Source organism: Scylla paramamosain, chromosome 14 (assembly GCF_035594125.1).
Source record: "Scylla paramamosain isolate STU-SP2022 chromosome 14, ASM3559412v1, whole genome shotgun sequence".
NCBI classification, from domain to species: domain Eukaryota; kingdom Metazoa; phylum Arthropoda; class Malacostraca; order Decapoda; family Portunidae; genus Scylla; species Scylla paramamosain.
In genome coordinates this window covers 24,097,423-24,123,059 of record NC_087164.1, presented here as the reverse complement: position 1 = coordinate 24,123,059, position 25,637 = coordinate 24,097,423, and the positions used below count along the sequence as shown (strand labels likewise).

At 41.2% G+C, this 25,637-nt stretch overlaps 1 protein-coding gene across 3 annotated transcripts in view; it reads left to right on the top strand.

Moving 5' to 3' along the window:
* LOC135107048 (sodium channel protein 60E-like) overlaps positions 1-25,637 on the top strand; it is a 264,723-nt gene that overhangs the window by 57,218 nt on the left and 181,868 nt on the right. For all 3 annotated transcript variants that reach the window (XR_010271559.1, XM_064016638.1, XM_064016639.1), the window contains exons 4-5: positions 747-955; positions 17,145-17,386. Coding sequence is in view for 2 of the 3 variants with exons in the window: in XM_064016638.1 (XP_063872708.1) it covers positions 747-955; positions 17,145-17,386 (451 nt within the window). In the remaining variant the exon portion in view is untranslated. The remainder of the gene's footprint in view (positions 1-746; positions 956-17,144; positions 17,387-25,637) is intronic.

Here is a 25,637-nt window from a genome sequence, read left to right as displayed (position 1 = left end):
GGTAGATGGTGGCAGTGAATTGCCTATGTGCTGTGGTTGCTGTCATGAGCGTAGTGAGGTTAAATGAACTGGAAGTTGGTTTTGATGGTGGTGACTGGCGTGATGTTGTACTGGATGGTGTTGGGGTTAGCAGGTGGTGGCCACGGTAATGGTGTGTTAAGCCTGTGAACATTCTGCTGGAGTGAATGCGGCGACGTGTTCTGGTTTGTGTTTCTCTTCATGTGGTTAGTGTGGTGCAAATTATCTGGGTGTTGCAAAAAAGGGGAAATATGTAATGTTGTGTTACTATAAAGAATTATCACAAGCAGCAACACTTCTGTCCATGCAGAAACACACACACACACACACACACACACACACACACACACACACACACACACACACACACACACACACACCAATAGTTTCCATGCCTCTTCTCGCCCAGCGCTGCTTCAATAATGTCAATCACACAAAATGTATTCACCCAAGCCACCACCATTATATCCTTTCTTCTGCCACAATGCCCTGAAGACCGCTTGTCAGCATGGCCGCCTCACATCACGCCTCACCCAACACAGTGAACACTACAGCGCCCTCACAACGTTCAACATGCCTCTATTCATACATGCTTATCCTTAAAACCATATCATGTTCCTTGATAAACTCCCTGCAATGCCATTTCATTATCAGTGTTTCATCACGAGTGTTCCTGAGTGTGCAGCATGAGCAGGGCAGTAATTTTCGTTTCTTTCCCCTCTCTGCAGACGTTCTGTGTGGTGTCCAAGAGGTTCCGCAAGAACTATGTCCACCGATTCTCTGCCTCCAAATCGCTGTTCCTCTTCTCACCGTGGCACCCGCTGCGTCGGGCCGCCATTTTCCTGTCTACAAACCAGTTCTTCGATTACCTGGTCATGGCCACCATCCTCCTCAACTGTGTCTTCCTCGCCATGACAGAAACCGTACCCGAGGCTGAGTGAGTACTCTTCTATACTTGTTTTATGCTACTTTATGCAACGTCTGGGAATAGTCTTGATTCCATAGACAATATATATATATATATATATATATATATATATATATATATATATATATATATATATATATATATATATATATATATATATATATATATATATATATACACACATGAGTCTGAGGACAAAGGTCACTTTAGTCCATTGAAAAGGCCTGACGCTCCCCTCTTGAAAGTTTGTCATAGGAAGAGGGAAACAAGGGGAGGCAGTCTATTCCAGAGTTTATCAATTAAGGGATGGAGAGAAGATATTGGTCAATAACGACATTAGGAAGGTGGTTGAGGGAGAGAAATTAAGGGAGATTGTTCAGGACATCTTGCTTCAGGGAAGCTGGTTTAGCGAGGAATGGAATATGGAATTTCCGTATACATTTCTACCTTGTTCATTGTAACCAAGGATGGCTGAAGTGTAGGAGGGAGCTAATTCGTTACTATCACTCAAAAAGTTTTACTCATCACTAAGTTGTGTGAAAATGGAAGGTAGAAAACAAATTAACGTTCTGGGTCACTTAAGATTGCATGGCATTCCTTGCCTCTTATATGTGGATATTATAGAAAATCAACATTTTGCTTTTTTTATGAACTCTGATGTTTTATATGAAGTAATATGGAGCCTTAGATCACATCAATTTCATTTGAGTATTATTAAGATTCTGTAGGGGAAGCTTGATGAGTTGTACAGCGCTCTTTGCTGGACCCATTTTGACGATCAGGAGAAATATCGAGTATGTAAGAAAGAAAATCTCTCCAGATAGTTTATGAGCTCTAAAAGTGATACAAGGACCAACAGCAAAGTACCACGCAGTCCTTCTTTGCTTCTTTTTGGACAGGGTGGACGTAAATACTCTACACTTCCAGCAGAAAAAGAGAAGGGAAGTGTTGATGGACAAAAATGAAAAAGTTTGCGTAGGTAGAATGCCAGCATAGAAATACCAACTGTCAGGCTTGTACGAGTAGGAGGGGATCTTGTCAGGGTGAGTGCCCTCCAGCGGTCAAGTCCGGGAATAGCAGAAAAGGCGTCTGGGAACAATATTGCTTACAGACATGATAAAGAATTCCCCAGTGGTGAATTCTCTGCAAAATTCTGGTCGAAGAGTGGAGAGAAGGGAAACTGCTGCAGCGTACTACGGCGAAGAGAAACTGCGCTTTAAATCACGGGAAGGTTACCATGTTGGGAAAATATTGACTTTATTTGTAAAAATACTTTTTATCAGATTGAAAAAAAGATTAAAAAAAATTGCATGATTCCAAAGAGAAATTAAAAAAAAAAAAAAAAAGATACTCGTTAATACCAGCCACAATTGGACATTCCGTCTTAAACACCTTGAGGACGAGCTGCGCTTCAGTCTTTAGGAGTAAACAGTGTAAAGTCAGTGTACAGTGTACACACTTTACAGTGTAAAGTCTACGCGGCATGTTTGACCAAACAGAGTAAGTAAAATCCTACACAGAGATAACTTGATTGAATTTAAAGAAAGTATTTCTTCATTCCACGTCATGTACATGTGTGTGTGCGACATTGCCTGAAGCACTTCTGATGAAAACTCATTTCCAAGTTCACACAAGACCGATAAAACGAAAAAAGTGGTTATCAGAGAGAGAGAGAGAGAGAGAGAGAGAGAGAGAGAGAGAGAGAGAGAGAGAGAGTTTTTTTTTTTTTTTTCTTTTTTTTATGCGGATAAAGTGAGTGTGCTGGCAATCAGCACCAAGCTCGCGTGGTAACGGGCACGTGTGTGTACTGCTATACCTTTGAAAGTCCATCCCATCCCGCCACAATGCTGCTCTTGGCCACTAGCGCAGGCTTGTTAGTAATGTACATTACTTAACGCCACACGAAAATCTACCAGTCATCGATGGCGTATATATCACATATGATTTCATAGAAATTCAGACCAAACAGACTCCAGCTTTCATGCCAGGTGGTCTGTCCTTACCCTGGAGCTGTTGTTCCCAACCTTTCTCAAGTTGATGTACCACTCTGGCAGCTTTTGAGAAATTAATGTACTCTCGCACGTAAGACGATTAACTAAAAAGATACATGAATATTTCAAGTTATTCTCTAGTTTAAGAATGAAAAATATAAATAAAAGTGCTGATTCTCTATTTTAAACGCAGAAAATAGCTATTCGGTCCTAAATATTTGTTATATAGGTGCTAAATGTATAATAAAAGAAATGCCACATTTCAAATCTGTGAGGCATGAGTTGCGTCTGGGTGTAATATATATATCATACGTAAATTTGTAATACCCTAATCTCAATTTGAATTATATTTTTTTACATGACAGGCAATTTTCTTCATAAAGTATTTTTTGTACTGTGCACTTTTATACATACTGGCCATGTCATGTACCCCTCCATGCACCCAAGTATTTCCATGTACCGTTTGAAAACATTCCTGCACTCCGGGATGCACCACGCACCCAGGATGATTACCACTGCCCCAGAGTAAGCGCTATCAAAAGCAAACACAATCAAAAGCAAACATACGTGCGACTGGTCATTATAGTCTATCGGAAACCTTAATGGAGCAGATAATGGTCGAGACTTTGCTTAAAAATGTATATTGTGCTCATTGCGCTATCAGAGCTTAATAGAGAGTGGAACCTTCATTCACCACTTGGTGCGACGAACATTGTGACACTTTCTCCCATTATGCGCAGTCATGTACTGTACTCTTGCTGATTTTCTTATCACTTACCTCATTATATGCTTTACTTGTCATGTTCAGATTTCAGTATGGACTAGTCATTGTTAAAAAAAAAAATATATATATATATATATATATATATATATATATATATATATATATATATATATATATATATATATATATATATATATATATATATATATATATATATATATATATATATATATATATATATATATATATATATATATATATATATATATATATATATATATATATATATATATATATATATATATATATATATATATATATACTCGTATATATATAAGAAGAAAGAAAAATGTTAGAAAAATTGATATTCAGATGTGAAGAAGCTATCAAAAAACCATGAAACAATGTTGTTTTATGCCGTACATGAAGCACAGCATAATGGAACGATAGATACTCTTGATGTGTCTTGTGTTTGGCGGTGAGTTTCTGTCCACCAGCGAGGAGATCAAAGTGGGAACAGGAGGCACGCAGGGCGTCCCTGGTTCTTGTAGTTCATCATTTATTCATTGAAGGGAGAGGTGGAGGGGAGATATTCGATAGAAGGGTCGGCGTGCCTTGTGGAGGGAGAGATGGGCAGGACGCCAACAGAAAAGGTGGACAGGTAAGGAGAAGCGTCGAATAGCTGTAGTAGTGTGAAGCTGGGAGAATGAAAAAAAAAAAAAAAAGCTTGATAGGGCATTATATCTCTGAAAATAGAATGACAGAAATAGAGGAAGAAATCAGAAAGCACTGCGCTTCTGGAAACAAAATTATGAAAGGAAATATGGAATAAAGAAAGAACTGCAAAAGATAAAAATAGCATTCTGACGAAATCACGATACTTATTCATACGAAGAAAACTAATGTGCAGGGATACGTTAGGGCGTGAAATAAATATAGGTAATAACAGAGGCGAAGAGCAATAATGAGTCAGCACCTGGCGCCCACCGAAGCCAAGCTGTTGGAATGGCCTGACACAATCCATATTGGGCATAATTAACAAACCTGCGCCGCCTGGGGGACCTTAGTGTTACCTGGGCGTTGACAAGTGTGTGTGTGTGTGTGTGTGTGTGTGTGTGTGTGTGTGTGTGTGTGTGTGTGTGTGTTCACCTGCTTTTATGGCTGTAAGTCGTTTGTCACTGGAGTCATGCATACATTGCGATGGTAGGGTGTAGCCTTGGATGTATGCATGATTTATACTACGAGCGTACAAGTACAGGTGTATTGTCGGCTGCCACCACCGCCACCACAGCCACAGCCACCATGTCTGAGTTACCAGTTTCGAATAAATGCTATTGTTCTTTTACCTCAAGAATAGACCCCGAGAATGGTGAGTTGGAAGTGGTGTGTGTCATGGAGGTGTAATCCGATGATACAAATAACATCTATCCTTCCTCCCTCCTGTAATTTGAATAGTCACTGTATGACTGTGGTGCCGCAGTGCTCGTCACACTTGGCTGAGCTCCTTTGTCTTGTTTTTTTTCTCCCTCTTTCTCTCTTTCTCTCCTTTTATTTATTTATTTTCTTAAGTCATGTCTCCTCCATCCAGTAACGGTAACACTGGCAACGTGTGTGACGAAGGAGTGACGTCATGGTTATAACACCTTGTGACTGGTCGTTGATTCCTGTTCTTGTGTTACACTGCGGTCAAGATTTCAGGAAATTAACACCGTAATAATAACACACACGCACACACACGACCTGTCACTCAAGGGGGTATCGGCTGTGGACGGTGAAGAAGGAGAACAGAGCTAAGTAAAGCAGGAAGCTATGAGTCTCCTTCATGGTGCACCTCTCGTACTAGCATCCTTCTTGGCCTGGGTGTGTTCGTGGCAGGCGCACTGGGTAGAATTCTGTGTTTCTTCAAAGAGAATGCATTTTCTTGCAGACCGAACATACACGTGTAATCAAATATCCGTATTCATGTTTGCACACCTTCTTTGCTTTGTTAAACTTTTACTCTTGCCAGACTTCAGCATGCGCTATGAGTCAGTGTAACGTATGTTCGTGTGTGTATGTGTGTGTGTGTGTGTGTGTGTGTGTGTGTGTGTGTGTGTGTGTGTGTGTGTGTGTGTGTGTGTGTGTGTGTGTGTGTGTGTGTGTGTGTGTGTGTGTGTGTGTAGGAGTAGATAAATCGATATAATATTCGTGCTTACGGTTAGATGTATTATTTTTCATGAGTGTGAACCAAGGCTGTTCACCTCATATAGTCCTCTGTAACTAGTTATCCTCACTCCCTCACAGAACCCCGGCAGTATTGGTTCCCTTGCTGTCTCTTGTCCCTTCCCAATGCTACCGCTCTTCTGAAGTTGTTGAATGCAAGTCCCTTCCCCTTCCCGTTGATTGCCTGTGCTGGACTTTGTACTTATAAATCCATTCAGCCAGCCTTATTCACGCAAGTTAATCAATGTCTCTACTACGCACTTTTTTTCGTTTCATTCATAAACTTTTCGCCTTCCTATAGCCAGAGTCCTTCCAACCCCCCCTTTCTGGATCCAAACCATTCATGCCTCCTTCGAAATATTTGTTTTCTTTTCTTTTTACTTTAGGGACTGAGAGTAGCGTAGTTTTTTTTCTTTGAATTTATTTTAACATTTAGCGTTCTTTTTTTTTTTTTATGAATATAACTGAGGGAGCAAGTGGAACCTCTGCTGATATGACCACACTAATGGGATGTTCCAGGGAGCAGACATGTGAAAAGATTAATAGTTGAGTGGATAGACGGAAAGAGAGAGAGAGAGAGAGAGAGAGAGAGAGAGAGAGAGAGAGAGAGATGGATGCCTGGTGGTGTGAGTAGAGCGGTGTCGTAAAGCCTGTAAACCCTCCTCTGTGGACCCTGAGGAGTGTCAACAGGAACTTCTCAAGGAATATTTGCAAGGCAATCAATTTGCAATTTAACATCGAGAAACTTTTCTCCAAAGGAGAGTGAAAAAAGGAGTTTTTTTTTTTTTAACTACGACTTTTCAATGGGTACCTGAAATAGAAACTGTGTGTGTGTGTGTGTGTGTGTGTGTGTGTGTGTGTGTGTGTGTGTGTGTGTGTGTGCGCGCGCGCGCGCGTGTGCGTGCATGCGTGCGTGCGTGCGAGCGACTGCTTGAGAAGAGAGAAAAGTTTGAAATTAAATTATACCCCATTCTGTCCACTAAATTAGAAGGAGCATATAATTTTCTGTACGAGTATGACCTGTAGCTTCTGTATAATCACCTTGAGATTCAGTGAACGTGTAAGTCCCTCAACATAATTCATCAAAGGAACGTGTGGATAAAAATGGAAATTATCATTTTATTCATACGCTTCATTAATTCATTTACTTTCTTTTCTGCTGTTACGAGTGCAGTTCCTGTTTACGATTTAAACAGTAAAATCTCTTGAGCAAGTCATGTAGTTTTAGATTAAATAAGAGCGCAGCGGTTTATTCTTTTTTTTTTTTTTTTCTGGACGATAAACTACCATCTAAAAAAACAAGAGGTTGTAAAGTGTAGTGACTCGGATGGTAGAACTATTCCTATGTGGCAGTCATATCAAAACCCGTGAGGTGGATGTAAGAAAATGACAGGTTTATTTATGAAGGTTAATCAATGAGGCATGTCTTGACTTCGAGCTGTATATTGCTTGTGTTGACTGTGGTAGGTGCATAGTGTGGCCAGGGATCTGTCAAACTGACAAGCAATTCTGGCTTTTCGGCGAGGTAGTTCCGACCAATCTAAGGGTGTAAGGCTATATTGTGAAGCTCCCATTATTGCTTCCCACAACACTGTTTGTAAGGCGGAGGATTACAGAAACATTTTGCGGAGAGACTGTTGATGTGACTACCAGGGGTCTTGCAGCGATAGCGCCAGGTCTGTATGTATTTAATCTCGTTGTATTTACTTAGTTGTGCTTTATAAGAAAAGAGCTATGCTCGTGCTGTCCCATCTCCGTATCTTTTAATATCAAATTTAGCCTTGAATCTATGTGTACTTTTTGCATTTACTATCTCCTCATCCAGACTGTTCCATACATCAGTACTTCTATGCGGGAAACTATGCTTTTTGACGCCTCTTCTACATGTGTGTGTGTGTGTGTGTGTGTGTGTGTGTGTGTGTGTGTGTGTATTTATACATGTATCTTATAATTAGTAAGGAAAAAAATAAAAAAAAAAATATATATATATATATATATATATATATATATATATATATATATATATATATATATATATATATATATATATATATATATATATATATATATATATATATATATATAAAGACAATAAATGTGGGGATTTTGATTGGGGATGTTTTTGTACTCATGAGGTGCACGGCTGCGCGTGGAGCTCACATGCGTTTCTTTGAGTGTCTAGGTAGTGTAGTAGCGTCAGCCTTGGTGGGAGAGTTCTTTGACAGTTGAGGAATCTCATGTTAATGTGTTGCTTATTTTATGTCACACGATGACGCAAGATTATTTCTAACCTTTGGTTGCTGTGACTGGTAGGACCTCACCAGTCCTTGCTGCAGAGCGTATAGGCATGATAGCAGTGATACATCATGGCTGGAGTAGCGGCGGTGTACAAAGCGTAAATATTGATGTGAGATAGAGTGCTACCGTGATGGTAGTACGATGTGTGTGTGTGTGTGTGTGTGTGTGTGTGTGTGTGTGTGTGTGTGTGTGTGTGTGTGTGTGTGTGTGTGTGTGTGTGTGTGTGCGTGTGTGAGTGAATCAGATTGAGCGCTTTGGGGCAAATGCAGATGTGCCCTCCCGCTAGCGCGGTGGAACCGAGTTTGTGTGTGGTGAAGTAGCTGTGGTGTGTGGTAGTGTGGTAGTGTGGTAGCGTAGAAGCGTGGTACAGTGATTATGGTTATTTATATTAAGTTCTGCTCAGACAGCCACGCGATGAAGGCACGAGACCCCTGATCAATACTAACTGGGACAGTCTCTTGTGTGGTTACGCGCCCGCGCCCCCAGAGAGAGAGAGAGAGAGAGAGAGAGAGAGAGAGAGAGAGAGAGAGAGAGAGAGAGAGAGAGAGAGAGGAGAGTGTATTCACTTTGATGTTTCTTCCTTTACGGGACATGAAGACTCAGTGACACTTATTTTCCCTTTTCCATCCACCGAAAAAATCGTCTCTGAAGTAACATTTGCTTTGTTGTGAAGTGTCCTTCTGGCTTCCCTTTATCCATGGAAGCAAAGGTAACTTCATAGTCCTTCATCACTAAATTTTACTGTCCTTCATTGAATGTTGGCAGTGTATTCCTACAATATATAGTTTATGACACTTCTCAACAAAACTGCTGAAGCTTGTTTTACATCTGGTCGGGTTTATGGCTGTGAAAGTGACGTAACCTCACCAACCTGAAGTGTAAAATGATGTATAAGAATAACACACACAGTGACTCTATTGTAATTCTTGTCACACAAAAGTGTAGTACGTAACGCAAATCACTGTACCTCCGATGTACTAGTGAGCACCGATGAGTGTTATTAAAGGCTACGCTTCCTGAGCCTTTACAATCCCACATTTTCCACTCGAGTTTAAGTAAATTTTCAATACCATTTAGGGAAGCGGTATGGAAACATAAATATGCCGGCGAATTGCCTCTCCTCGCCCAAGCCAGACAACGTAGTCTTCTTTCGTATTGATGTTGGCGGAAATGGACCCGAACGACCAGATTATCAGCAGAATATATGAGGACGACTTACAGCTATGCTAATGTAACGCTCTCTTACTGAAAACTACTTGAAGGTCAACGCTAACTAGTGTTCAGAGAGAGAGAGAGAGAGAGAGAGAGAGAGAGAGAGAGAGAGAGAGAGAGAGAGAGAGCCAGCCACACCCTGTCCTGGTGAGAATATGGTGAGGACAACTCCATTACGATAAAAGCCCACATGACACCTCGTTTGCCCTGACATCATCATTCTCGCCTGGACAAGGGTCACTCAAAACACTCTCCCCTGTGACGGTTAGTGATCATGTCACTACTTATTAAGTTGTTATTACACATTGATACGTAATTGAAGATGAAATTTAAAAAATCAACAACTTCACTCCTCTCGGTAAAGAGAGTGAAGATGACTCAAGATAAATAGCAGCGAGGTCAGACACGGCCGAATGAAATGAAACACTCGTCTATTCAAACACCATTCAAACTCACAAGTCAGATTTCACACAGCCACACGCTATTGTCTTGTTTCCTCCCCCCCCCCTCTCTTCCTTCTTTTGTATTTTGTTTGCTGAGCCATGGAAGGGTGCTGTGCCCCAGTTCTTAAAGCTGAACGAGTTTCTTTCAAAGAAAAGGAGAGGGAATGAGGTTCCCGCCTTGATGGCAGAAGCACGCAAGGTTTCTGGCGCCGTGGAAATAGTAGGCGATGTATTCAATGGTACTGTACCTAGATGATATTGGTCTCCTCAACGCGGATTTTCAATACTTTTATGTTGCTAGATTTAAAAATTTGTTTATAAAAATTAATGTTCGGGTGATATATTGTCGCGGCCTAGATAAACGAAGAAGGAAAATGAAGTCTAAGTTAATGGAGTCCAAAAGCAGATAAGGTCAGGCTGGTGGTGGTAATGGTGGTGGTGGTAGTGGTGGTGGTGGTGGTGGTAGTGGTGGTAGTGATAGTGGTGGTGGTGGTGGTGGTGGTACGAGAAAGGTTATTACTGAGACCAGAGTAGGGAAGTCAGCTCAGGAGGACGAGTGAACCAGGAGACTTTGAAACATTTTCTGGCTTATGAATTGGGTGTTCCTGTTTTTGTGGCTTGTCCATTTCCCATGTTTCAGTGGCTGTTCAGTTGATGAATGACGCTTTGCCACACCAGCAGTCATACATCATCGTTCAAGAAGGAGAGGCCATCGACCTCACGCCTCAGACTCGATATTCAAAAAACATTTCTCTGTAACTTCTGATGTCTAAGTACGCTGGCACTCAAATGCTGATACGTGCCCTAACATATATTATTCTTCATTATCATAAAGATATTATTGCTTTATTACATTCTCTCAGTATCCTAGAGCAAGGTTAGCAGCACTAATTGCACCTCATCATCACGTACATAACTACATTAATAAAGTTGTGAAAAATTGTCTAGCGAGTTTCCCAAGTCATGCTATGAGCTCCCCCTTCCCCAGTAATCTTACGCATGTCTCCTCTTGGGAAACCCGGCCCCTCACCACCACCACCACCACCACCACCACCACCACCACACGCACCTACTGTTCCTATTGACTTACTTGTCCGCTGCCAGACCCCTTCTCACCCCCTTCTCCCTTTCCCAGTAAATTTATTATTGATACTGAACTCAGTAGCGCTCTCTCTCTCTCTCTCTCTCTCTCTCTCTCTCTCTCTCTCTCTCTCTCTCTCTCTCTCTCTCTCTCTCTCTCTCTCTCTCTCTCTCCTGTATGAACAATATAATGAACGCTGCTATTATGAAGCCTTGCATTTTGCATTAGATCATTTCTTTGAAAGACAAAACTACTGGACTTTAAGGTGATAGAAATATATATATTTTTTTAAGAGTGAATTTATGTTTTAGTGTAGTGTGAAAGAGAGAGAGAGAGAGAGAGAGAGAGAGAGAGAGAGAGAGAGAGAGAGAGAGAGAGAGAGAGAGAGAGAGAGAGGAATGTGTGTGTGTGTGTGTGTGTGTGTGTGTATGTGTGTGTGTGTGTGTATGTGTGTGTTTAGGGAGGGGAGAATGGGGGAGAGTTTTCTTTTAAACAGTATACTCATACACAGAGAGATGGATACTTGCTTTAGATATACGTAAATGGAGATAGTGTACGGGAATACAATCTTCCAATTTCTGCAAGGGACGTTTGGTGTACGCAGTGTTGGTGCCAGACATTCTCTGTACGTAGAGTGTAAGGATAATCCACAGGCTCTGCTGGTCCCTTCAGGGGAAATGAAGGGAGGAGGCTTAGGCTGGCCAGATAGAGATGAGCTTAGGGAAATTCAGGGCGTAGACGTGTTCAGCGTGGCAGAGAGCTCTGAAATGTTGTTTAGTACTATTACCATACCACTTCCTCTTTGCTCTGCGGCAGTATTCTCCTCACTCATCTTTCGCTGTACAGTCTGGTGGGCAGGTTTACGTGGACAGTCTTTGAAGTGGTGAACATTTTAATCTTGCAACGGGATTAAAACTTGATATCTTCGATCGTAATATACCAAACAGACAAACAAGAAAACTAAATCATGGTTTATTAACGTAAAAATTCATTTTAAAAAATTTAAGATGTTAGTATCATTCCCATGTCGAGTGGAAGATCTGTGTTGCTTCCTAAGTCTCTCTCTCTCTCTCTCTCTCTCTCTCTCTCTCTCTCTCTCTCTCTCTCTCTCTCTCTCTCTCTCTCTCTCTCTCTCTCTCTCTCTCTCTCTCTCTCTCTCTCTCTCTCTCTCTCTTATTTAGTGGAGCAAATCCTCATTTCCATCCTAAAGGGGTTGCCTAATAATACGACATGTTTTTGCCTACACACTGCTGATGTTTTAAATCCAGCGAGATCAAACCTTCTTTACCTCCCTGGCAGCACAGATCACTAGGCAGCAGGACGGAGGGAAGCTAAAGATGATGATAGATAGTGAAGAAACTGTTACTTACGCAGCTGGAAATTCACCTGAAAAAAAAAAAAAAAAAAAAGTGGGCGTGACTCTCATATCTGAGTTAGGCGTGTGGCAGCAGGTAAAGGCTTCACTATAGGACGCCAGATATTTCGAGTTTTAAAGACCACCTCGATATCTTGCGTACATACGAGTATGTGAGGAAAAGTATAGGTTATGAACTAATATATGTCATTCCAAAAAAATAATTTGCCACGCTTTCTTCCACTCTCATCCCGGTGTGCATGTAAAGCGAGGACTTTGAAAGTAATGAGGAAATAATGGAAACTCAAGACCACGGCAAGAAAATGAAGTCATAAACATTTAGGGCCAGGGTACAGACACGGCTGGCGAAACTGTCCAAATGTGCTCCACTGCGGGCTTTGGAGTGGACTCTCTCTCTCTCTCTCTCTCTCTCTCTCTCTCTCTCTCTCTCTCTCTCTCTCTCTCTCTCTGCTTAATGAACTTTTTATCAGCATGTTCATAGTTTTCTATTCAGAAAACTGCGGAGTTAAGTCGCACGGCTAAAAACAAGTATAAAATGCCTGGCATGTGCCGCTTCATAAAGGGAATACTTACATGGTTTCAAGGAGAAAAGTTCTGTTTAGTTCTTCAGGTAACCTGATACTTCCCTCGTGAAAGAATTTGAGCAGTAAGGAAAAGCTTTTATTCCAAAGTCTATCAGGAAGAAAGTTAAATTAAAATTTGATATATTATCTAACACTTTCATTAAAATAGCAAAGAACATAAGAAAGTGGAGTCTTTGCAGATCCGTGCATTTATAGTCACAGCAAGGTGTTTAGCTTGTATCCTGCCATTCACCTGTCCTTCCACTATGTACAGGTGGTTAATTAATATCTATTTCGAGTAACTAAACGTGTAACGCGCTCGCTCTGGACAAACACACGCGCTCGCGCAAACACACACACACACACACACGCACACACACACACACACACACACACACACACACACACACACACACACACACACACACACACACACACACACACGAGATACTCGTAGCAGCGGAGCTGATGAAGTAACTCTGGACAGTATAGCGTCTCTGGATGAAGTTGATTGCCCACCACAAGCAAAATATCTGGAAGCCTTGGTGCCAGTGAGGCCAGTGGGAACATATTCACACCTCATAGTGATAACCTTTAAACGTAACTAAATCTGGTGCACATGATGCAGCGTTCACCATTTTTTGTGGTGTAATGTAATAGTACTATGATATATCAATATTTTATAAAGCTCATGTGTATTGACAGCGGAAAAAAAAAAAAAATAAGGCGCCATTGTTCATCAATATTCGATCACCTCATCAGGCTTGCATAACCTCTACACTGAATATTTAAAAGTGAATTGTGGCCGCATGCCTCACTTACCTGTCTAGTTGTACATGTGACAGCCTTTGTGTGTGTGTGTGTGTGTGTGTGTGTGTGTGTGTGTGTGTGTGTGTGTGTGTGTGTGTGTGTGTGTGTGTGTGTGTGTGTGTGTGTGTGTGTGTGTGTGTGTGTGTGTGTTTAAATATTTTATCTTCCATCCATTTGGATAGCGAAAAAAAAAATCACTGAATTAAATGACTTAGTGTTACTGAATCCGACAATAACTGTACTATACCCTTTTCTTTCTCCCTTGTCAAATATTCAAATAAGGGTAAAAAACTATGAATAAACAAATAAAAATTAAGTGGAGATTGCATACAATATGTATTTAACAATCTGCTGACTGTGTTGTGAAGATTTATGAACAAAATGTAGAGAAAATAATCCACCTTTGAAAAGCCATTTGCACAATTTCTGTGTTTTGGTCTCTTTATGCACACACACACACACACACACACACACACACACACACACACACACACACACACACACACACACACACACACACACGTGTTCATGGTCATCAAATATATCTCTCCATTGTGTCATTAGCCTCTTGACAAAGCTTTATTTAAGAGCATAAATTCAGATACCAATAAATGCGTAGATTAACCCAATAACGAGCCGATTTTCATGTAGCATACAAAATATATATATATATATATATATATATATATATATATATATATATATATATATATATATATATATATATATATATATATATATATATATATATATATATATGCCAAAAATATTTCATAAAACTTTGTGTGTTGTGGCCACGTCGTCCTGTGCGGTGCTTCAGCCTCAACAGCCCTCACTCAGCCCACTTCAATCTGAACCTCGTGAACGTCACAACGGGTGGAACGATGGAGTGAATTGTGCCATTATCAGAAGGGTACTTGCCGCCCGCGTGCTCGCGCGCGTCTGCGTGCTTGTGTGTGTGTGTGTGTGTGTGTGTGTGTGTGTGTGTGTGTATGGCGGCCGCTGTCTACCCAATTTTGTGTCTTGAATAGCTATTACAGAGAGAGAGAGAGAGAGAGAGAGAGAGAGAGAGAGAGAGAGAGAGAGAGAGAGAGAGAGAGAGAGTTTTCTAATTACGTAGATTTTTCACGCTTTAAAAAAAAAAATATATATATATATATATATATGTATGTATATATATATATATATATATATATATATATATATATATATATATATATATATATATATATATATATATATATATATATATATATATATATATATATATATATATATATATATATATATATATATATATATATATATATATATATATATATATATATATATATATATATATATAGTATTGACAATGATTGTATGTAGCTTACTAGATAGATTGATTACAGAATAAACAGATAGATGAATAGAACGAAGTCCAACTGATTAAAATTCATAATATGTGAGTTGCTGTCATTATATTGAATAAATTAGCAACAGAAAACAGACAAGCGGCCACTTCATGAAGGGGAATGTAATGTGATTCTCATTAGAACGTTATTAGCATTTTTGTTGTTTTACTGGTTTGTGTGGCTATCTACCATTTAAAGAGCAGCATTTAGCGTCTGTCCTTTTAATCAGCCTCCCTGTATTTGTTTCAATTTACGTGAAAAGGAAACTGAACTAGCGCAGTTGCACTTCTATGGTCAAGTTGCTTGCGAAATAAAAGATGGTATTACAAAAAGAAGTAAACTAGTCGAAAGTTGATCTTAACACGATCAATGGCCTTAGGATTTTGTCAGACAAGTTTAGGGACGCAGGAAGATAAGTTTACACAGGTGCTGCCAAGGTGCACATAGGATTTTCCTTCAAAGTTTCTCGGAGAATGTAAAGGTCAAGGGTGTTTCTTCGTGAGGAGTGGCGGGCATATAGTTTTCCATGCATACAGATGAAGCTCGCCTGACGCCTTACACACACTACACCCGACCAGTCCCAAAGCCACAAACACGCCCCTGTCCCCAGCACGTCTTCCACGCCCTCAAAGGAACACAGGGCTAAAAGGGTGGCATGCATTGTAACATTCTTGGTTGACGGCTGCAACACGCCTTAAGGACCTGCTGACCCTAATTCTTGGCTGCCGGGCGGTCCGCAACTCTCCTGGCCTGACTTTAATGGGTCGTTCTCTCCTCGCGGCAACAGGAGCACACCCCAAAAGAATGCCTCTCAAACATTCCCCTCCATCCCATTCTTTAAGTCTCTCTCTCTCTCTCTCTCTCTCTCTCTCTCTCTCTCTCTCTCTCTCTCTCTCTCTCTCTCTCTCTCATGAGCTAGCGACAGAAATAAGTAGACAGGTAGCTAGATAAATAGAAGAGTGTACAGTTAGACAGACAAATAAATCGATTCTTTTTGAATGGCAGAATGGCGTGTTCGTAAAAGAGAATTTATTTGTCGTTTAGCTGGACCGTCGATTCAAGTCTTTGTATGTAACTTCCTGCCTGGGAGAAACCAATCCAGGATTTTGAGTGGGAGGGAAGGCAGCTGTGGCTCGCAGCGCTCACAACAACATGGATCAGTTCCCAACACTCCTATTCCTCTCTTCCTGGGATTTCCTATTTCCATTTACTTAGTGACATTTCCCCTCTTCTAATTACCTCTAAATCCATATTCTCGCTCTCGTAACGCTTACTCATACTAATGCCCTTACATTAACGGAACCATTTCGTAAATTCATCTATAATAACCCGCTATAAGGCCTCCGTCCATCAAGCGAACCGCCTCTGCTTTACACGGCAGGAGCGGGCTGGAACGGCGTGGGAGTTCAGATTCACTCAAACATTTTGCTGTTTTGATGGCTTTCTTTTTCCAAGGTTGGGATAATCGTCTGACAAGTTTTGATAGAAGAGCATTTGAATTATTTAATGGAACCGGGAAAAATGTGGGCTCAGACTTTTTATGATAATTCAACTGGATACGAGAACTAAATTTATTACTCTGTGTGTGTGTGTGTGTGTGTGTGTGTGTGTGTGTGTGTGTGTGATCCGTGGGGTGTATCTGAGGTCCTCCCACACGCCCTCAGGGAGCTAGTTGTCCCTGCCAGGCGTTGCGTCTCCTTAGGTTTCAGCGCTCCAGTGAACGTTCGCTTTCACTTCAACTCCTCCTTTTCTTCACCATCTCGCCTCAACAGCATACGTCATTTCTCCTCTCTTCCTCCAACTCACTCTCCCATTTCCTAGTCCTTTCTTCCCTCCCTATCTCCCTCCGTTCATCCGGCTTCCTTCCCTCCCACCATCATCGTGAGAGGGATATGTTGACACATTGCCAACTCTGCCGACCCGGGGTTGAGTGGGCGGCCCTGTGGAAGGAGATATGCTCTTTTTTTATTTTTTTTCAAGGTTGAGGGGAGGCAGGGATATGATACGACACCCTTTATATTTAACACTGTGTATAGTACATGTTGAATACTTTCCATCGTTGCTTAGTATTACTTTAACCATAATGTTTTTCCTCTCTTCCCCAGGTACATGTTCCTCGCGATCTACTCGGCCGAGATGATGATCAAAACGGTAGCAAAGGGATTTATCCTCAATAAGTACACGTACCTCCGCAACCCCTGGAACTGGCTGGACTTCGTTGTGATCGCCTCTGGTTATGTGACGTTAGTGATAGAACTTGGAGATATGGACGTCCAACTCGGTAATCTGGCTGGCCTCCGCACCTTCAGAGTTCTTCGAGCGCTCAAAACCGTCTCCATCATGCCTGGTGAGTACGCTTGGGGGAGGGAGGGGGAGGGTTAGTGAACAATGGATAATGTAACCTCCTTTTTTTCCTCGGTGAGAAGGGTCCATGAAAAATGTTGTAAGAAGGAAGGCTGACATGATGTAAAATATGTTTCATAAAAAAGGAGAAGTGATGTAGCACGGTTAAGAAGCAACGAAATAGAAGAAGAGTGATGTCCTTTTCCTTGTGGGTTAATGATGAAACATTTTTAAGACGATAATAATGTAAGGAGAAAATATGTATGTATGTTAGCAGCAAACTTAACAGAAAATGCATTTCGTGTATATAAATGAGTGCAAAATTTTTCATAGTTTAAGGAAACATTTATACAAAAGTGAAGACAGAAGAATGGGACGGAAAGAAAGAAAGGGAAGGTTCTCAAACAGAGGCGGAAACTTTGCAGTTCTCGTACGTCATTCCACGAGGAGCCGAGGAGAAAAAGCAGAAGGTTGACATAAAAAGGTGAGGACAGACTTTAATTCTTCGACAGATGTCCAAGAAAAAGACGGAGGCGTATGTTTCAATAGAGTTCGTAGTGGTTTCAAAGATATAAGGACTTAACAGCATCTTTATATCACATGGAAGTTCAGATCAAGACGGGAGGAATATAGAAATTCTGAATTCTGAAGAACTTGTCGGTGGTCTTTGAAAAGCACAGATGTAGCTCGGAAAATATTCAACGAGAGAGAGAGAGAGAGAGAGAGAGAGAGAGAGAGAGAGAGAGAGAGAGATAGTCAGACAGATAGACAGACAGGCAGACAGAGAAGAAAGAAGTTCCATTAAGCCCTATACAAGGAAAAGAGATATGGAACAAGGATTAATGACAAGAGGAGGAAGAAGGAGGAGGAGACAGGAAAAATAAGAATGCATCTGAAGACGCTGCATAGAATTATAAGAATACAGAAGGACAGTAAAAAGAAGTAAAAAGTGTAGTAAAGAGGAAGGCGCCCCAACGACGAGAAGTTAGAAAGTCTGCAGAGTCGGAATGGTTGAAGATATTTACTTTAAGTTGAAAAAAAGTGCAGAGAGAGAGAGAGAGAGAGAGAGAGAGAGAGAGAGAGAGAGAGAGAGAGAGAGAGAGAGAGAGAGAGAGAGAGAGAGAGAGAGAGAGAGACAGACAGACAGACAGACAGACAGACAGACAGACACACACACACACACACACACACACACACACACACACACACACACACACACACACACACACACACACACACACACACACACGAAGACAAACATATAACATTGGGAGGTTGAAAAGATTAGATAAATGTATGGATGAGGATGATAGGTGGAAGTACGTCTCATCCAGGGACTGCCACGTGCAGCATCCCTTATTATGCTGTTATGTTCTTATAACCATACAAAGCTGAAAATCATACACATAATATAGACAAAGACATAAAAGCAGAAACAAAAGTCAGAAAGAAGGACCGTGCTGCACAATTCATTAAATCTATCAGAATAATAAAAGGAATCAATTTTACGTAGAGAGACACGAGAGACAGACAGATGGAGTGACAGACGTAGTGAGACTGTGAGGCAAAGATACACACGCCCGCAGATACAATGGGACAAGACCTCCAAGCAGACAGACAGCCCGGAAGACAGGCAGACGGACAAAAGTGAGAGTTAAGAACATTTAATTGAAAAGAGATAACCACGGACTGCAATCCTTTTAAATGTTTATACGACATGAAAGAGGAGGAGGAGGAGGAGGAGGAGGACAGAAGAAGACGAAGAAGGAGGAGAAGGCGGAGGAGGAGAAGAAAAAGAAGAGAAGATAGTGTTGGAGGAGGGAAGAGAGGAAGAAGATTGATTGATTGATTTTACGAGTAATGGCGCCGCGGCAACGGGTCATATGGCGCCAAAGAGAAGAAAGATAAACAGAAAAAGGAGAAGTCTGAGAGCAACCAGAAAGGGAAAAGAGGGCAGGGAAGAAGAAAAGGAAAATGAGGAAAAGGAAGAAAAAAGTAAAGAAAACGAGGAAGAGAGAGGAAAGGAAGATGATGATGCTGAGGAGATAGTGATAGTGGCGGTGATGTTGATGGTGGTGATGGTGGAGTGGGAGTACGAGGGGGAGTGTGATGGTGCAAGAAGTGGATGTGGAGGAAGAGGAGGAGGGGAAGGAAGATAGTGGTTAAACGGAAGAAGAGTGGCACCAGTGCTGTCTCCGCTGTGTCTGGCCTTGTTGGGGATTGGCACAGTGCCTAGCCGCAGAGTGGGGAGAGAGGAGGCTGAAGGACGTAGACAGGGTAAAGGGGTAGAGAAGAGGCAGGAATAAGTGGAGGCAAATGGCAAAAAAATCACATAAGGGAGGAACGAGGGCAATCAGAAGGAGAGGGAAGGGAGAACTAATGTGGCAGATGCACCGGTGTGGAAAAAATTATGTATAATGGCTCAGTTAGCGAGAAAATTAAAGTACTCGTAGCAATAATATACCTTTTTCTTTTTTTTTTTAAGTACTTTGAAAGAATATGGCAGTTGTATAATATTGTCAGTTATATATATATATATATATATATATATATATATATATATATATATATATATATATATATATATATATATATATATATATATATATATATATATATATATATATATATATTGTTTACTTATTTAATTATTCATATATTCTCAGAAAGGTCTCCATGTTCAGCCGCATCTGTGCTGTGTTGATGACTTTGGCCCACCGTCCCAGGATACGTAGCTGTTGCATGACCCATATTGCTTTAATTACCTTCCTGAATAATAATTGCCTCAGGCGTGTATTATAGCCAGTGCTGAACTAGTTGAGTATCAGTTGCATTTCCTGGCCATGGCTTGAGCCCAGCCTGACGAGGCCGCTGTGGGTATCGTAGACTGTATTGTCAATCATTAGATACATGACGGGACATGTTTACTTGATAACTAAGCATTATTTTATCTTATCCATCGATCCCTTAATGTTGAAGACTTATCTTTTTCCACAACAAGTAACTGTTCACTTTATAAGTTAGAGCGTTAAGATTCATTTTCCTCACCGTGCTCCTTTGGATGAGAAATTACGCGAAGTAGTAAAGTTTAATTTACATTTCAAAATGGATACCGTTTCCCACACCTGAACCGCATCCCTCATGAATACCACAGTGGGTTCGTTGACCTAAGCACCAACAATGGTTAAAGTGACACGAACATCAACAAAAGCACATCGTCCATCTGTAAGACAGCCATTGTAAAAGTCTGCCTGGAAGGAACAATGGGAGAAAAAACTGCAGGTGTGCAGAGTATACAAGTAGCCTTCTTTCGCGAGCGGAGTCTGTATCAGTCATGTTTTTGTATTGTTGTGTTGTGCTGGAGGCGTTTGAAGCTGACAGATGGAGTTCGCACGTGACCGCGGGAGGAGAATGGTGTACGATGCTTGGAAAACGTAAGAATCTGTACACAAGACATATGTGATGTATCTCCGCATTAACATAGTCTTTGTTCTTTCTTTTCCAAGGCATGTATAACTTGAAATATGTTGTGTTGTAGATTTAGTTAATTACTATAAATTATAATTCTACCCTCACTTCGCAAGGTAAATTAGGACTGTTCTTGTCGTGGATGGTTAGTAAAATTGCAGTACAAGTCTGGCATAGGCGAAGACCTTGCTTGGTTAAATAAATATTTGCTTTAAGATTACTTAAGATTCATGGTACAGTTTGAAAGACTTTTCGGAAGAAGGAAAGAAAGCACAGAGGATCCATCACTCGTGCCTGCCAGAAGAGCCAGGCAGCAGAACGGCGCTCCACAAGGCGACGTGATGACGCTTTATTCTGAATAGCTGCCAGTCCGTCAAGAGTGTACTTTTTCATCATTTACATCTTCGTGTTAATGGAACTGTCTGTTTAATCTCCCAGGAAGTATATTCACACGCATTTAACATAATCGTCAATTTCAATATAGAGACTACGTAGAATGGCCACTTTTTTATTATTATTTCCTCTTATAATTAGTCGATTTTTTTTTCTCGGAAAATATTTTTAAAACCAAATTTGGTATTACGGTCATCTTAACAGTGAGGCCACAAAACAGATCGGACGTGTCTTTAAACCGCATTACAGTGTGTGAGTGGTCGTCCTGCATCACGCCGAGCCTTTCGTGGGGCCAGAGAGATATATGTGAAATCAATCTCATGGATAAATTAGGGTGAGTGGTAGCGGGCGGCGGGCGTGGTGGAACAATAGTGTCGTGGCGGTGCAGGAGCCCGAGTCCGCAAGGTCGATAGGCGGGTGATGGTGTGGGCGTGAGGTAGCCCTCCCCCAGTCAGTGCCTCGCCCCACCACGCACCCACTCGTCCGCCCACCTGCCTCAATCCCACGCTCCTTCCTTATGCCTCTCCTACGCTTTCGCGTTCTCGCAGCCCCTGCACGTTTAATATTCCCTCCTTTCCACTTTGCCTCCCCTCTGCCGAGCATACTAACGCTCACACCTTGCCAGACTGACCTACTCGGCCAGCCTGAACAACTGTGTTACCCTGCTATCATCTGTATCGGGCTATCTTTCCCTCCCAGGTACCCTTGCTAACACCAGCCTTCACACTCCCTCCCCAGCTTAACGCGTCTTTCCCTGTACCTATTTATCTGGCTGTCCCTCCCAACCCCTCGCTGTTCCTCCAACACCATCCCACCAGACGCCTCACCTTCACCACTTCCTCCTCCGCCCGTCTCGCCTAAAATAGTGCCTCTCCACCCACCTCACTTCCAATAACCTGCCTCAACATTCTGGTTGTCTCCCGGTTCACTCTGCGTCAGCTCAATTACCACTCTTCCTTAATCCTTCCGTACACTCTACCTGCCTTGCTCCCTTAAAGCCCTCGTCTCTCTCTCTCTCTCTCTCTCTCTCTCTCTCTCTCTCTCTCTCTCTCTCTCTCTCTCTCTCTCTCTCTCTCTCTCGCATTCACAGCATTCAGCAACCTACTACATTTTTTATGGAGACCCTGGACATAGAAAATGGAGGAACGGAGAGATGTATGATGATGACAAAACTTTGGAAAATAGAAAGTGTGTGTATATGTGTGTGTGTGTGTGTGTGTGTGTGTGTGTGTGTGTGTGTGTGTGTGTGTGTGTGAAAAGGAAAAAAAAAATTGTGAGTAAGGAAGTAAGAAAAAAAGAATGGCAGAAAGGAAGAAAGGAAGGAAGTGAAGGAAGGAGTGAATCAGCAAAGAAGGAAGGAAGGAAGGAAGGAAGGAGTCGCATTGGACATTCCAAGAAGAAACAAATGAATAAAGGAAATATTGGAAAATCATTTGGTTTACTGATGCGTTGATTAGCAAACAAGGAGTGATAATGGTAATTGAAAAGTGTTTACAAAAGTTAATGTAATTAGGTGAGCTTTCCTTTTTTTTTAAGGGGGAGGATAAACTCGGGGCAAAAAACTCATAACTCCTCTCTTTACCATTTTGTCCCGTCCCCCTTACATCCACTATCCATACCTCCTCCCTCCATTCCTACCTGCTCTTCTCCTTCCTTCCACCCACCCATAAAAGATAGAACGTATTTTTCACGTGGAGGAAAACGCCGTCACTCCTCCCGTCAAATTGTTTTTAATCATGACGCAAATTAGTCAGTCAAATGAAAACGCATGTGTTATACCCGCAACTTTGTGGTGCTCAGCTGACACACCCATGTGGTATACAGTTCATCACCATCTGAACGAGTTTTAGTGGTAGTGGTGGTGGTGGTGGCGGCGGTAGTGATGATGGAGGTGGTGATGATGGTGATGGTAGTAAAAAAAGTATTAGTAGCAGAAGTACTAGTAGTAGTAGTAGTAGTAGTAGTAGTAGTAGTAGTAGTAGCAGTAATTTTCCAAATGCTGCTGCTGCTGCTGCTATTGTCATTGCTGCTGCTGCTGTTATTGTTGTTGTTACTGCTGCTGCTGTTGTTACTGCTGCTGATGTTGTTACTGCTGTTACTACTACTTCTACTACTACTATTACTACTACTACTACTACTACTACATTACTACTACTACTACCAATAATAATAATAATAATAATAATAATAATAATAATAATAATAATAATAATAATAATAATAATAATAATAATATTAATAATAGTAATAATAATAATAATAATAATAATAGTTCTAAAGATACTCGTTTTCTCCGCCTGAATCTTCCTCTTGATGAAATTTGCATATTCCTTTACCAAGTTAGGTAAGAAAGCGAACTCGATCCCAGAAAGAACTGAGCTTCCCCTTCACGTTGGATGGCGTGCGGGAAGACCAGCATCCGGATTGTGCTTCCCTCGTGTGTGTGTGTGTGTGTGTGTGTGTGTGTGTGTGTGTGTGTGTGTGTGTGTGTGTGTGTGTGTGTGTGTGTGTGTGTGTGTGTGTGTGTGTGTGTGTGTGTGTGTGTGTGTGTGTGTGTGTGTGTGTGTATGTATTCATGCCCGTGTACGTTATCTCTAAGTATGTGTATGGTCCCCTTTCCGTGTGTGTGTGTATGTGTGTGCGTGTGTGTGTGTGTGTGTGTGTGTGTGTGTGTGTGTGTGTGTGTGTGTGTGTGTGTGTGTTCAGGTAGTGCTGACGGCAGGGAAATTGGAAATGACGGAAACGGCGAAAAATAGGGAATATAAAAAGGAATGAATAAGAGAGATAAGGGAGGAAAAGTGTGCCAGAGGAAATAGGAAGGCCGGAGTGTTGGCGCCCTGGGAACCAAGGGTCGAGGGGCCCGATGGGAGCTTACAAAAAGGAAGACAGGGATGCTGCAGGAGGGAAGGAATACCGAGTGATGAAGAGAGATGAGAGCAGGCAAGAGAATAAGGGAAGGAAAAAACTACTTTAATCACACTTGTAAAAAACTGCAACTCTGCCAAAAGAGGAAATTTTTTTAAGGAGTTTTGAAAGACGTATGCAAAAAAATGTGCGTATGTATGTAAAAATATCTCGCTAAATAGGATATTAAAATTATATAACAGCGTTGCGATAAGAGAAAAGTTCATTAGTAGCTTTGAAAGATGGTATGCAAAAGAAGACATGTGTAAAACAGAGAGGCTCACTAAATAGCAAACTGAAAATATACAAACCGATGAAAAGTTTGCGTGTTCCCGATATTCATAAAATTCTACATTTGCTTTTATAATCAGTGTTTATAACTTTAGGAATAAAAACATAATTACTAGAGCCTTTAGCAGCCTAAAGAGATGCTCTGGAATCACTAATCCTCGTTGTTTCTTAACCTAGACACTGGATGGTGCAGACAAACCTCAAAGCTCAATACTAATAATATTCAACTGGGCAAAACTTCCTAGCTTCCTTTGTAGATAAAAAATGATGCATGACATGTCTTGTTCAGTGACTCAAAAATCTTCCGTTTTCGGCTACATACAAATTTTCACAGCCATCCCTCTTCTTTTTTTACAACTACAGTAATAAAAGGCGCGTGCTAGACATCGTTTATTGACTCAGTTTTCAAGAGGACAATATTCTTGAGCTTCCATTAACACAGAATGAAATCTGAACTGAAATCTTAACACTCATTGGATTAGTTTTCATGAAGAAGAGCGTTCTGTTTCGTGTCTGTCTATTATTCTTCCATGACTGGAATGTTCACCCTCAACGTATGGAATTATTCTAACAGTAACATTATTGCTAAGCAGAGTAAAATTATGTCTCTCCACTCATCATTTTTCCTGTTTCAGTATTTTGTCTTTAGTCTCTCACAATCCAGTGCAGTATTTCATCTCGCGTTGCCTTTTGTGGTCATTTTCATGCTTACAACCATTCTGAATTTGCCAGCTACATGCCATCTCTTCTGCATTTAACTTTACACTTGCTCTCATGCATGTTCTTAGTATTGGGCAACAGTTGAACAGTATCCGAACTCCTTCCGTTTCATTGTCAAACTTTGGAACATCTCCTTCCTTAATGATCTGCTCCTCGGAGAGAGGAGTATCAAGACACCTTGGAAACTAAACTGGTCGTACGCATTTCGAAAATCTTCACCTCTTTTTTTTTTTCTTTTTTTTTTCGTAGGGCGGGGGAGTGTGGATGGAAGATGGAGCGCCGAGGAGAGCCTGACTCAGCAGGTTATCTTTTCCTTGGTAATTAATTCGCAACCTTTGCCCTGTGAAAACCGTTTAAGCGGGCAGTCTCTTTATCCTTCTGTACCTTTCCCACTGAATAGTTAAATGTATCATGTCATTCTTTCCACATTCCAGTAACTTCTGGTCATCTTAACTGGACGAAATGGTAATGAGCTGACC